Source organism: Spermophilus citellus, assembly GCF_964194105.1.
Source record: "Spermophilus citellus genome assembly, chromosome: 2".
NCBI lineage: Eukaryota > Metazoa > Chordata > Mammalia > Rodentia > Sciuridae > Spermophilus > Spermophilus citellus.
The window spans coordinates 36,166,299-36,181,532 of NC_138183.1; the positions used below are offsets into that span (position 1 = coordinate 36,166,299).

The window sequence follows — 15,234 nt, forward strand, 5'->3', positions numbered from 1 at the left end:
AAAGGTTGGGGAGGGGAAGAGGAGGGGAGGGGAGGGGAGGGGAGGGGGGGGAGGGGAGGGGAGGGGGGAGGGGAGGGGAGGGAAGGGAAGGGAAGGAAAGGGAAGGGAAGGGAAGGGAAGGGAAGGGAAGGGAAGGGAAGGGAAGGGAAGGGAAGGGAAGGGAAAGGGAGAAAGAAAGAAAGAAATGCCCTATAATATGCTAAAATATTGGTAGTTCCTATCTTTATACTATTGTGCTATTTCATTCTGCCTGATTAATGATTTCTTAGATTGCTTAGATTATACTATTGTGCTATTTCGTTCTGCCTGATTAATGATTGCTCAGTTTTTTAAAAAAAAATTTTATATTTTTTTTTAAACTGAGAATAAATAAAATCTTCCCCCAAATCACTGGGAAATAACAGGTTTATAGCACACATTTAAAAATGAATTTAGAGAACAATGAGGAATTAACTGAAAATTCTCTCATGAGTACAAAATACACATTTCTTTTTACTTTTATATGTATTCTTATTAAAAATTAGAAAGAAGAATATTGCATAAACAAATTATTGCAATACTAAGAAAGATGACTCATTTTTGTTTTCTCAGGATTACTGGACTGTAAATCATAACCTTAAGAATTCTTATCAGTTTCTCTCAAGTCACTATAAGACAAATACACCTGTAGAAAATAAAGAATTAAAAAAGCCTGGTATGGGATACCGTTGGAAAGGAAAAAATGCTCTGTAATATGCCAAAATATTGTAGTTCTTATCTTTATATTATAGTGCTACATCATTACAGTAATATTTTAAATACCAATCCTAAGAATGATGAGTTAGGGGATGGTAGATGTAGCTCAGTACTAGAGCAATAGAGTACTTTCCCCACATGCACATGTCCCTGGGTTCAATTCCAAGGACTGAAAAATAAAAAACAAACAAACAAACAAAAAAAAAAACGGTGAAACAGAATTTGACACAAAGTATGTGTTCTACTACTATTCAATTTTCAGTAAATATAGCCACCTGATTTCAGATTCAATAATCTAAAATTATTTTATTAGAAATCACCCCTAACTTTAACAAACTGACAAAATTATACTATTCTATTATGTGCACGTACAAATATGAACAATGAATCTTAGTATTATGTACAATTATAATCACTAGTAAAAAAAATAATATAAAGAAAAATTACCCTTAACCTACAGAATCAAAACTACTTCAGCAAGAACATTGTTTAAAAATATAAAGGTTTTCATAACAGTTAATATAAAATCAAATCACACTGCCATTATAATTACAAAGAATTCCATTCTTGACTATTCTAAGAAATGTCTTAACCAAAAATTTCACATCAAAGGATGCTGGGGGCAATCAGTAAGTACACTGCTGTCCCTATGAGATAAAATATGTGTGTGTGTGTGTGTGTGTGTGTGTGTGTGTGTATTTAAACTATTTAGACCAAATAAAATTGCAAAGGGGAAAAATAATTTCTTAAAATAATATGAAGCTTTTTCTGTCCAATGCAAGAAACAGTTATTTCTACTATATGTTGGACACAAACATTTTTCTGAAGTACAGAAATATGATCAACACAGGCAAATCATGTATTATTTAATAGACATGAATGAAAATTACATAAAATGCTGCATGACCTTATTAAGTAAAGAAATAATAATTATATTACTAGGGCAAAAGACGGAGTTTAGATGTCAGGAACAGTGTAAAGCCTCTATGATCAAGTAATATTATCTGAGTCACTGTATTGTTGCTTGTATGGGAGTGTAGTAAAAGGATTATTGCTAATCCTTTAACTGTGAATAATGATTTATTGAACAATTCCTACATAATTTCCAACTGTGACCACAAAATCACACTCTCATAGGCCAAGATTTTTTTTAAGGTAACAAAATTAAAATGTTTAAAAATATACACATATATATACATAATTGCATTAGATTACAAAGTGATTTATATATATCCAACAAGGCATCAAGCATTTAGTTTTCATTTTTATTTTAATCTTAATTAAACATGTCCAAGTGTGCGTCTTCCACTTAGGTTATCAATTAGAGTAGTAACAAAATTGCAAAATACTTTTTCAAATAGTTAAGTTTCATTCAGAAAAATAAAAAAGCAAGATATTAGAAAGAGGTTAAGTGCATCTTTTGTCAGAAACCTATGTTGCTCCCTCTGGCCTCATAAACAAGCTGCTCCTTTTTGAATACAGCAGACCTTCAATTTAAATTTATGGAAAGACTAAAGCAGGAGAGCCTGCACTCACAATTTTAATAACCTATTAAGTTGCGACTTCAGATTCATTTTATAACCATGCTCCTCAGGGAGCTATGCTATCTGGATAAAGATAAAATTTTTTTCCTTTAAAGATAAATAGCATCATTAATCTGCAACATTTCTTTTCTATTATCTTTCGAAATGAGGAGTTATTTTGTTCTGATCTTGAGGTAATTAGCCTTCATTCACTAGCCTGAAAATGTCTGTGTTCTGAAAATTAAAAATGTGTCATTAAGTGGAATTTACCATAATGTCATTTATCTTTATATAGTTCATCAGTGACAGCAATGGGCCTGGGAATCCATCAGCTTTTACCAAGGAAGCATTAAAACAAATTGAAAAACAGAATAATCCCAGGCACTCTTTAACACAGTCAAAGCCATTTGGGTAATTAAATAGTGGTATTTAAAGTTTTAATTTAGATTTTCCCCTCTGTTCATCAGTAGTCAAATGAGATGTTCATATTCATAACTGTTTGTAATAAAAGGTTTCATAAAGCAAGCAGCATATCAATGTTATTAAAATTTAATATATGGGGAGCTTTAAAGTTTTTATTTTCCTTAACCCTAATTTCTAAAATTACATAATATACCCTTCTTCAACTGCCTATGTCACAATACTCACTTCACAAAGATTGACAATTCAACACTCAAATAGCAACAAAAAAGTGTATGCCTTGAAATTCAATTTCATTATTGCTAATGTTCGAAAAGGATATCTTCCACACCTTAAATTTATTTTACTAACTATATCCCTCCAACAATTATACTACAGAATTATCAGAAATAATTATGGGGGGGGGGAACTCTGAAATAACACCAGAGGTCAAAGTAAGAATTTTGTGGTGGCAGGAGAGCACTGAGACCTTCTATTACTAGCTAAGCAACTATATTCATTCCTATATTGGTCAGAGAAAGGGCACATGCTTTAGAAGCCAAGATCAAAAATTATCTCCTCTACTTAAGACATTAATAATACATTGAATAAATTCATAAAACAATACAACGAAATCAAAGAAAAAGATTTGAGTGTCAGAAAAATGTTCCAAAGGTGTAAAAGTTTCAAATTGCAGAGCTCATTCAACATAATAAAAACATTTCCTAGTTCCTTTTTTGTACATCCGCAATTAACATGGCCTTCGAAATGTTTTCTTAACAATCCAACAACATAAGAATTAATGTAATGTAGCACTGCTCACTACTAGATAATTCATATTCTGAACTTACAGTATACTCAAATGTATTAATGAGTGTTGCAGTATGAGTTTATGTTAAACTACTGGATAATTGAAGTTTAGGGCTTTGCCACTTAGATATGCAAATTGGGGTTTCAAAAATCTTTTTGGGGAACAAAACAGAATAAATGATTCTTTATAAAATGTCTATGCTAGAAAGTAATTTTCTTGGCTGACGAATTATGAGACACACACACACACACACACACAAATGCACACAAGTACCACTAAGCAAACCTCATACCAAATGTTGGTTAGGGATCTAAAAACTTAAGTGAAATGTTTTTCATTTCCAGATCCTACCTGGCTTTTCAATGCTACTGATCTACTATGCAGTGACTCTGGGAAATGTAAATGTGAAGATAGCACTAAAAAAGGAATGTGCATAATAATAATTCAGAACTTTTTAGACATAAAAAATTTTTAGAAACAATCAAGTTTATAATAAGGAAAGAAATGGAGATTATGGGAGGTGAAAACTTGACGTATGTGTGTCAACGAAAGCACAGCCAGGACTAGAGTCCACACATCTAGCCTTTTCTTACACTATCTGCCTTGCAGAATAATTAACCTAACATTCACTCAGTATTTAGAGATACAGTATCATCAGATGAATAAACATTAACAACAATAAAAAGCATATGCTGAACTGGACAGCTTATAAAAAGTTTTGAGACATATTAGGATCCTTGTATTATACAACTGACAAGCTCTTTTGTTTTACTTTGAATCATCTGCTTTTGAAATTTTAACTAATACTTCTTGTAAGATAGTTTCTAAGCATTTCTTTCTATATCCATAAACTTATTGTTTGTTTTTTTTGTTGTTGTTGTTAAGTTTTGTTACTTACCTCCTTTTAAATAAGGAAAAGATGTTGGTCCAGTCAGGATGAGCAGTAATAACATTCTTTTGTGGTGTAACTAAAGTCATCACAGTTTGGAATTAAACATTAGTCAAATTCCAGGAAAAATCCAAGCTCAAACAAACAATTTGTGATTATTCTTATTATTCCTTCTTGGCACTAACCATTACTAAACCAATTTTACTGATTAAAAAATATACAGCACAAAAGTATATGTACTTGTAATATTGTTTGACGTGGTTAAAAAAACTGAAAACAATTAAGTATCTAGTGGGATAGTTCAATAAACTGAAAGAGCCACTGTATATATCCCATACAATATCATATAGCTATTAAAAAAAGAAAACAAGCTGTATATTAATCAAGGAATGTTACAGAGTAAAAGTGAAAAGTATGTCTCAGGTGTTCATAATGACTTCCACACTGCGTGTGTGTGTGTGTGTGTGTGTGCGTGTGTGTGTTCTTTATATAACCACAGAGAACACTACAAAAAGATACAAAAGATATTAACGATAGTATACTGCAAAGGTATAGAAGGTATAGAAGCTGTCAATACTGTATTTGGGGGCAACAATACAAAGAGAGGGAGAGTGTGTTAACATTAAGTAACTATTCTGTTAGATGGGGACCCTGAAGTAAGACTTAGCTGCCTTAAGCAGATCCTAGAACCTTAGAGTTTTGTTGTTGGCAGGAATATTTACTAAGATTTTCTAATTGTTATTTTATCCATTGATATAGATAGCTATTTCATACATACACAGATAGCTATTTCACAATTACAACTTTCTTAAATAAAAATAGTTGTTTTAAAGATCTATTCCTTTCAAAGGTAAGAAAACTTTTTTCAAAAAAAATTTTAGGGAAATTTATTGGGAAAAATTATTGGGAAAATGGCTAAATCTGTATGCCTATACAGAAAGATAGGTCTAAGTACAATACACATTTTTAAGTAAGGCAGAAGAATATGTGTTTAGTTTAAGGTTTCTCAATCTTGGTACTACTAACATTTGAGGCAGGAAAATTATTAGTTGACGTGGGTGGAGGCACATGCCTGAAATTCCAGCAACTTGGGAGACTAAGACAGGAGGATTACAAATTTGAGGCCATCTCAGCAACTTTTGAGGTCCTAGGCAACTTATGGAGATCCTGTCTCAAAATAAAACATAAGGTCTGGGGATTGGCTCAGTGGTAAAGGACCTCTGGGCTAAATCCCCAGTACAAAAAAAGGAGAGAAAGAAAGCGAAATAAAGTTATTTTTTTGTAGGCAACCATTTTATACACTGAAGGATTTAGTATCCCAGGCCTCTACCCAATAGATGCCAATAGTGCCTCTGTAACCTCAGCAGTGACAACCAAAAATGTGTCCAGATATTACCAAAATGGTCCTAGGAGGTGAAGGGGTAACCATCCCTAACTGAGAACCACTGCTTCAGCTACAGGTTTTCTGAGAAAACATTTTGAATGTTTTATACTAGTAACAATTAACCTTTATAGACTGCTGGGCAATATTTACATTTTAATGTTCTACGGTGGGAAATGTTAAATATAAAACAGTATCACATCAATAGCACTCTAATTCCAAGACATGAAAACTAAAGCTTAAAAAGTATTGGGAAGTAAAAGGACTATCATTATGAAATATACTTCTTATCTACTATGTAAATTCAAGATAAATACCACCCTAAGGGAACTCAATATTTTATGACTAAAATTAAGGAAAAATAAGTGTATTCTTCTAAACTGTATTATAATTACAAAATTTTCAGCAATTGACACACAAAAAAATTTCTAAGTCACCATTTCATCAAGAAGCTAGAGAGGAAAAAGAAGCACTGAAACATGTGAAACTCTTCTATAAAATTCAGAATAATAAAACTCACAAAAAATATAATCCATGTTGGTTTCATATACAGCTTATATTATTTTTAAAACTCCAAAACAAACAAAACCAACTCTATAGGTTGAACAATTATAGATATATTAAATTCTACCCTCCTACTAAACTTCATCAATACTGTAGAAGTACTCACTCATTGAAATAATTGTGGCCCCAACTTAAGACTTACTATTTCTAACAGTTAGAAGTAGCTCTTTGTCTTTGTTCATCATTCATACAAGGTCATAAGTTAACAAAACATATATAAATCCCTAAAGATTTTAATCACATAGTTCATTCCAAAATTTACTAGAAGTTCCTTAGAAATAAAATTTTTGGAACTGACACACTATTCCAAGTACAGAAATGTGCACTATATGAATGATCAACTGTGGAAATCAGCATTCTCTTGACAGACAGGAACTACACCAAAAAGCAAAGCCACAAGAAAGTCTAAGTATAACATCTTAGGGAATGTGTGTAAACAGGTAGGCATATAAAAGAAAGAAATGGACAGACATAGAGGACACACACACACTAATCATTTGACCAGACAAATGGAGTGTCTTTCAAACATTCTTCTGGTTATGGAGTCCTATTATTTCAAAATAAGACAAATGTGCAAGAGAAGTTAAAACCTAAAGGCCCTGGATAAAAAAAGCAGAGAGAAAAAGCCTTGGCTACTTATTCTCATTTCTTCAAAGGAATCCCAGAGAGGCTACAAAGAACTGCTTAAAAACCAAAAGACTACAGGAGAGGGAATATGAGAGGGAACCAAGAAATAAGACTAGAATAGGTAGGCTGGGGGAAAGGGCTTATGTAATGAATTTCCTTAAATGCTAGCTTTAGTTATATTTAATGAATATTAGGGAAACACTGCAGTTGTCTAAACAGGGGAAGGAGATCAATGCTGTGGTGTACAAAACAAATAAAATAAATCTTGTTCATTACTAGACAACTAGTCTTCAAAATTCTCAGGTGTTTTCTATATTTTCTTATCATATGAAAAAGACACGTAAGACAAGCATAGACAGTATATGCAGGAAATAAAATGTAGAGAAAGGACACATTTTAACAGAATATAAATGTTCATCAATAACATTATCTCTACTTGATACATATATTTTGAAAAATATTATTTCTTGTGAGTCTCCTGAATGCCCACGGCTGCAAATGCAGACTTTTAGGTGTTGTTTTCCATGTCAAGTGGCAACCAGTAGTCACACCAACTGTCAGTTTGACGAGTACTCTCTTAGCATTCAGAGATAAAGTGCACATATATAACGCCCTTCCTGACAAAAATGAAACCAGGGAGATGAGAGCCAGCCACCAGAGGGAACACAATCAAGTTGGCAGGAAAGGACTGGAAATGGCCATGACAATAACCCAGAAAGCTGAGAAAGGGTAAAAGAAAGCTTGCTTATTCTAACCTACTCCAACCCCCTCCCCCCAAAAAAAGATCTATTCACATAGCATGGAGTAAGAATGGACAAATAAGAGAAAAAAAAATGTCCTTGGTGGATAAAAAAAGATTCATAATTCAGAACACCTCTGACTTCATGGGCAATCTGCCCAAGTAATCAGATTACCAAATAATCCTTAGTACCAGCATGTCCACTATCAATACCTTCACCCCAAAGACATTTCTACCTTACCACTCTCCTTCAGAAGCCTAATGTTGTTAAATACCCAAAGGCCCACTTTATTCACATGATTCTTTCTTGTTTTTTTCCCACCTGCTTTATTCAATCATGCATTCAAAGAGCACTTATTCAGTGTCTAGTCAAGTTTAGTTCTAGGCCATCAAGACAAAGTAATATAAGAAAAACATTTTTGAATTGGTAGAATGAATAAAACCATTAAAAACATACATACATATGGACACACATGTCTATATACCTACACATGCATACATACACATACATATAAAATAAGTGAGATAGTAATAAATTCTATGGAGAAAAATAAAAGAGAGAAATGATGGGGTTAAGGGATGTTAATTTTACCTGCGCCAAAAAGAGAGTCTCTGATGACATTTGAGCAGAAATCTGAAAGGGAGGGAGAGAGCCATGTAAATATTGAGAAAAAAGGATATTCCACAGAAAGCATTGCAAGTGCAAAAGCTTGAAGACAAGAATGTACTTGGAACTTTTAAGAACTAGCAGTCAGTGTGGCTGAAGCAAGTTCTAGTAGGTGATCATCAAAAGATAACATCAGAGACATAAAGAACCAGATTATACATAGCCTTTTACATCATGATGAACACCAAAAGTTTTTCAAAGTGAAAAAGATAGCTACCATAGAGTTTTTGAGCAAAGGAATGACATCATCTGACTTAAGTTTCTAGCTGCTGGCAGAGACAAACAGACAACCTAGAAGACGACTGCAATAGTCCAGATTATGATATGCTGGATTGGAACAAAGTGGTAGCAGTGTAGATAAGAAGTAATCAGAATCTGCTTCTAAATGACATTTCAAAGGCTTAAACCAACAGGATTTACTACTGATTTGGATATGGGATATAAGGATCAAAAGTAGTTCAGGTTGACAGAATCACAACTTATTATAACAGAAACCCATCAGCAGAAATATCCAAAGAAACAATGCCAGAGTAGGAAAACCTAAACTGTAAATGATAAATTACTAGAGATTCTATGGAGATAACTTCTTAAAAACTCCAGTGGGGGGGGGGGGGAATCTAATCATAATAAGAGAGATGCTACTCTTTGGTGAGTTTTACCTACGGGAGTTCTATAAAGTCTTCATAGTGAATATCAAACAAAAATCCCCTCTTGGATTCAGCAAGGGGAGAACAGGAACCATTTTTGAAATAAGCCCCAAACATTCTGTTCTTAACAAAGCCTGACCTTTGGAGAAACTATTTGTTTGCTAAGATTTTATTAGAATCCAATCCACCTAAGGGAAAGGAAATGCCTGATTCTAGCCCATCTAGCCATCTAGTCTCACCTAAAGGTGGGCCCGGAAGACTGAGAAGCACTAATAAAGTTCACAGCCCAGGGCCACAAGCTGAGACTGGGCCAGTGGCAGTGGCACACACCTTGTAATCCCAGTTACTTGGAAGAGAAGCTAAGGCAGAGGATTGCCAGCCACAGAATTAGTTAGACTCTTTCTCAGAAAGGAAAAATTAAAAAATGGACAGGGGATATAGCTTACTGGTAAACATACCCCTAGATTCAATCCCCAGTACTGGGTAAAATAAAATTAGATTCATGCCACAGCATGGATGAACGCCAAAGACATTATGCTAAGTGAAATAAACTGAATACAAAAAGACAAATATTGTATGCTTCCATTTATATGAGGTATAACTAGAATAGTCAAATACATAGAAAAAGTGTAACAGTGGTTATTGGGGGGTGATAGAAAGTTACTGTTTAATGGGTACAGAGATTCAGTATGAGATGACAGAGGAGTTCTAGAAATGGATAACAGAAATGGGGATGCACAATAATATAAATGTACTTAATGCCAATGATCTATGTGTGTAAAAATGATTAAGTGGTCAATTATATGAAATATATATTTTGCCAAAATAAAAAGTAAAAGAAGTACATAATGATCAGAAAAATTAAAGAGAAAGATATAAACAATCCAGTTTAGAAAGCTCTTTGCTAAAATTATTATCCTAAATATTTTACTTTGAAGTGGAGCTTAAAGCATAAGCATCAACAGAAAAATGATTGAATAATACATCTAAGTTTTGGAATATTATGTCACTTAAAAGTTGTGAGAATACACTAGTGGAGCTAAAGTTTAATTATTTATAATATGATCTCATTTTCAAACAATATGATCACCTAAAGTACAAATGAATGTTTAGGAATGGATATGTGATTGAAGAAAACAACAGTATACACACAAGTTTTATTATAAAAGTTATTTTGGGGTAGGTGAGTTCTGGAAGTAGAAGGTAGCAAAGATAAAAAAAAAAGCATAAAGAAAATAAGACCACACTAGTATAAAGAAATATAAATGATATGGTTTCATGAATGTAATGTGTACTGGCATTTAAAAATATAACTGGGTGTGGTGATACACACCTATAATCCCAGCAACTTGGAGGCTGAGACAGGAGGATCCAATTTCAAGGCTAACTTCAGCAACTTTCTAACACCCTATCTCAAAATTTAAAAATATCTGGGGGATGTAGCTCAGTGATAAAGCATCCCTCTGAGTTCAATCCCAGTACCAAAAAAAAAAAAAAAAAAAAAACAACCCAAAAAACAAAAACAAACAAAAAACAATAGTAGAATGCTAGGATATTCCATTACTAAGTATAGAAAACAACTCATTTTTCTCATCTTTTTTTTTTTTTTTTTTTTTTTTTAGGTGTAGATGGACACAACACAATGCCTTTATTTTTATGTGGTGCTAAGAATCGAATCCGGGTCCTGCCCGTGCTAGGCAAGCGCTCTACCACTGAGCCACAATCCCAGCCCCCATTTTTCTCATCTTAATGCAAGGCTACAACTCTGCATGATAGCTGGCCTTCTAGAACCATTCATTCAATCCACATTATGGGAATATAAGAGGGCCTTACTTGTTATCAAATAACTATTATTTTAATTGGTGGGGTTAACTGGGGATTGAACCCATGCGCTCTACCTCTGAGGTACACCCCAGCTCATGATTATGATTTTACAAGGATGAAATATCAGAAAAATCACCAATCTAAGCACTTACCTAGAGCCTTATCTCCTCCCACCCCCGCCTGGATCCACTGCTGACAAATATACCAAAATTCAACATTCCATTCAATGTATCTGGGCCAACACTGATATAGTTCTCAATGAAAATATTTTATTTATCACAATATCATTAATAATAACTGTATTGAATGTTTAGTATCATTAATAATAACTGTATTGAATGCTTAGTAATAATTAAATGCTCTACATCTCAGGTTTTAATACTTATTCCAGTATTATTATTTCTATTATTTTACAAATGAGGAAAGAAAGATTAGATTTGTTAAGTAACTATCTATAGTCAAAAAATAAAACCAAGATATATTTAACTGGAAAACAAATGTTCAGCTCAGAAAATTATATTCTTTAGAAAGAAACTGTTAGTTACCTAGTTTACTTCATTTAACCAAATCAAAAATCACCGTGAGAAAAGTATTATTAGTCCTATTTTCAAATGAAGAAACTAAAGCTCAAATAAGTCTATACATCATCCAAGGTCACAGAGTCCAAAGCAGATCTGGAATACACTAGGGTCCATCTGACTCTAAACTCATGACTTATTTGAGTTGCCACCTTTCCTTTCCTATTTATCCTCTGTGGATTTTGTGGGATCAATAAAACCAAGGTCTGTAAAAGAACTGTTTTTGCATCATTTATAAAACCTTATTACTCAGTGTTTCTTTCATAAAAATTCAAATGCTAAATTTTCTATTAGATTCCAATGCCAAAAGAAGTTACTTTCCTCAACATAAATCATATCTAACCATTTGTTCACTTGTGCTAACTTCTATGATGTTGATAGACATGGAGCCACAGGGTCCTTCCTCTGAAAGAGTTTACAGATATAATATAATGCATATGTAAATAACCATAATAAAAGGAAAAAGTAATATGCAACTCTAATTAAAACAACAAAATACACAATCCATTACATTTACTTTTGCTTTAGTTGCTGAAGCTGAGAGCCAAATTTAATGTTTAAGAACAGAAATCATTTCACCTCAGGTTCTTAGAAGAGAGAATTTAATCTGATTTTTCAACCACACAGCTTTGTTTGTAAATGTCTATTGTATATTCATCCTATCTCAAGCTATCTCAAACCCCTTTGTGGAAACAGGTAGAGTACATAAAATAAATAAGTAAAGACAGACTAGTCTAATAATACAAACTGAATCCACAGAATGTAAAATTCTTTTATGGCATACTGAGCTAATTTTATCTTTACATAGCATACCAGAGACTTTCAGGGTTTGTTGGAGGGTCAAATGAAACAATATGTTAAAAGTACTCTGAAATCTGGGATTCTAGAAATGCCTATGAATGAAAACTTTATTTTTACTCTCTATTTTCCACAGACATTATGCAAATTTTTAAAACCACACTGGATTTATATTTAGAATGTGTAAGTTGGGAAAATGACAAGAGAAAATGGGATATGGCTGGGTAAATGGAGTTTTGAAAGGCCAATGCAATGCAAATAATGTGAGTTTTGTATAGTGTCTTTGTTTCTATAGCTTTAGGGGGAGGTGGTGAAGAGCACTAGGCTAACAAAAGTGATGGCTTAGAAGCACTACCATTACTCTGTTCTTTTCACATCCTGTGCATGGTAATTTGCTACTGCCTCAGCAATGATATCTGCCAAATCTTTAAGTGCCCTATGATGCATGTCATTGGGCCCTGCTGATTTAAACACATTCAACTTTTTAAAGTAATGCTGGACCTTGATTCTCCAGTCAGTTTTGGCTTCCCTCCCACCCATTCAGATTTTCTAGACAAAAAGGGATTCTGTTATCTCAGAAGTAGTGATTTTGATGAACATAAAATGGCACAGAAAGACTTTTAAAAATACCTATTACTACCTTTCCTCTTTAATAAAGATCTAACTTTTTTGTTTTCTTCCACTGGCAATACAACAGATCCTTAGGCATTCAAGCAGGATCTGTTCTTCAAATATGGAAATTCAGAATAAAGTGACAATAAAGAAAGAAAGGAATGAGGAAGTGGAAGGACATATAAACATATTACTTTTTGTCCCTTTTTCTCTTTGATCCTGTTCCTTCCACTTTAAGTCAAGGAATGGCTATGGAGCTAATGTAGTACAAAAATAATATGGTGTTATAAAGAGAATAATGGATAAAATTGACCCTTTTTAAACACTAAGAAGCTGTAAGACCTGAACAAATCAATCACTGAATCATTTTTTCACTTATAAAATAAAGAATTTAAACTAGATCTTCACCTGTTTCAGATTTTTAAAAATTCAACGAATTTAAAATCAAAGTTATAAAAAATGCAATGATATCCTGGTTTCCCACAGCCTCTTCTACCCAATGGAAACTGCCCTCCCTGAACTGCCTTTCCCTCATACTTCAAATTAAAATTTTAATTCCTATTCACAATCTGATTAAGATTAATTCACACAGGTCTAAATGAGACTTAGTATCACAGGACATTTTCATTTTCTGAAGTCTAAAGAGAGCGGGTTAAACCACATGCATTTATAATGAACAGAACTTGATGGTAGGTGTGAGTCAGGGGGAGGGAAGAAAGGATAGGTATCTAAGCACAGAGTCTCCCAATGGCCCACACTTATGACCCACTTCTCCCATCTTCTTGTTTCTCAATTACACTTGCAACTCTATTTCCCACAAAGCATAATGTACAAACAGCAATACATGTTCTCCAATTTCTTATTTGGCTCTTATTCCCTTCTTTCGAACTGGCTCCCATTTTTACCTTCACCTTCAAATAGGTAGGTAGTATTGCAGGACTCAGCTATATACGTCAGCCACATCTTCCCCATCTTAGAGCCATAACACACACACACAGACACAAACACACACACAATCACTGAGGAAAGGGGAAAAAGGAAACACATGAAATGGGGAATGGAAAGAAAAGAGAAGATCTGGGATTATTACTTTTTAAGATTTATTATGAGGAAGATATGGCAAAAAGAACAAAAAGTAATAAATGAAGCGGAAAGCATGGAGTCAGCTCTAATTAAAAACAATAGAGACTATGAAAATAAAATACAAAATGAAGCCTGGAAATAGATGGAGAATTTTGTGTTGTTTGGGGCCTTCTTTTCATTTTTTTTTTAATGATATACAGTGAAGAATGGAAAAAGGAGTAGAGCTGGAGGATAAGAAAGGTGAAAGTGGACATGACAAAGAAAATAAAACAGAAAAAAAATGGGACTCAAGATACAGAGCCCCAGTACTTGCCTAGCACATCTGAGGCCTAGGTTTGATCCCAGCACTGCTTTAAAAATAAATGATGAGCAATAAGGGAATTAGAAAAACAGAAAACTGAGAAAAAGGATTAAGAATGCAGAGCAATAAGAAAATGTATGATCCAGTCAAGGGAAAATATAAAGATTTCATGAAGATGGTGCAGAAGTGGGAGTGGATTTATATAAAAGAAGAAACAGAGAAGAAATCAAGAATGAGAGAGAACAGCAAAGATAAGAATAAGAGGAATCAGAGCCAGCTGGGTTACAAAGCAGCAGCATGTGTCTTTTTGTTTTGCTTTTTGTTTCTTTTAAATAGGAACACAAAGTGGTGAGAGATCTTAATAAAGAACAGCACCATCTGGGGCATGTTTTGTTTGGCCTTTTAATGTACTACAGGAAACAGAACCCCCAAAAAAGGGAATGTGGGTGGTGACGGGGTGTGGCAAATATGACAGAAACAGGAAGCTATAGAAAAATGAGTTCAGCGGGTAGCCAGCTAAAGGACACAGGTGGCAAGCACTTGGTTTCAGGCTACTCTAGCAGGCAGCAGGCAAAAGAATTTCATAAAGCAAAGAAAATGTGACAAACACACCAAGGGTCAATCATCGATTATTTCAATGTAAAAAACTGTTCTTTCACTCCACCATCTATCCTATCTAACAGAAGTCCAGGTTTTAACTCAATTCTTTTATTAATCTTTCCAATATATCTCCTTCTCTACCTCCTTCCTGAAATACTGTGCTAGGCATTGCAGAGGATACAAAGTTTAAGTGAGCTAGCCCTATCATCAGAAGCTCCCAAATGAAAAGGAAAGGCAAACACAGATAATTACAATATGCCTTCCTTATTAAGTTTGCCAAGTACAGGGAATCTCTCCTGGTATTGAATTCTTTTTCTCTCATGTTACCTACCTTTTCCACTTTGTATTATAGTCAACCTGTCTAGACTATTAATTTTTAAGGATTAGAATATTTTTTCCTGAGTCATTTTTGTTTTCAATAGAATCTAGTATAATGTCTTACATAAAATATGCAAT

At 33.7% G+C, this 15,234-nt stretch overlaps 1 protein-coding gene across 6 annotated transcripts in view; it reads right to left on the reverse strand.

Moving 5' to 3' along the window:
* The window catches only part of ZCCHC7 (zinc finger CCHC-type containing 7), a 233,006-nt gene that overhangs the window by 135,104 nt on the left and 82,668 nt on the right, over positions 1-15,234 (reverse strand). For 5 of the 6 annotated variants that reach the window (XM_081264706.1, XM_081264704.1, XM_081264703.1 and 2 more), the window contains exon 3: positions 8,261-8,302. The exons of the other annotated variant lie outside the window; for it this stretch is intronic. In XM_081264706.1, coding sequence (XP_081120832.1) covers positions 8,261-8,302 — 42 coding nt within the window. The remainder of the gene's footprint in view (positions 1-8,260; positions 8,303-15,234) is intronic. 6 annotated transcript variants of the gene reach the window in all.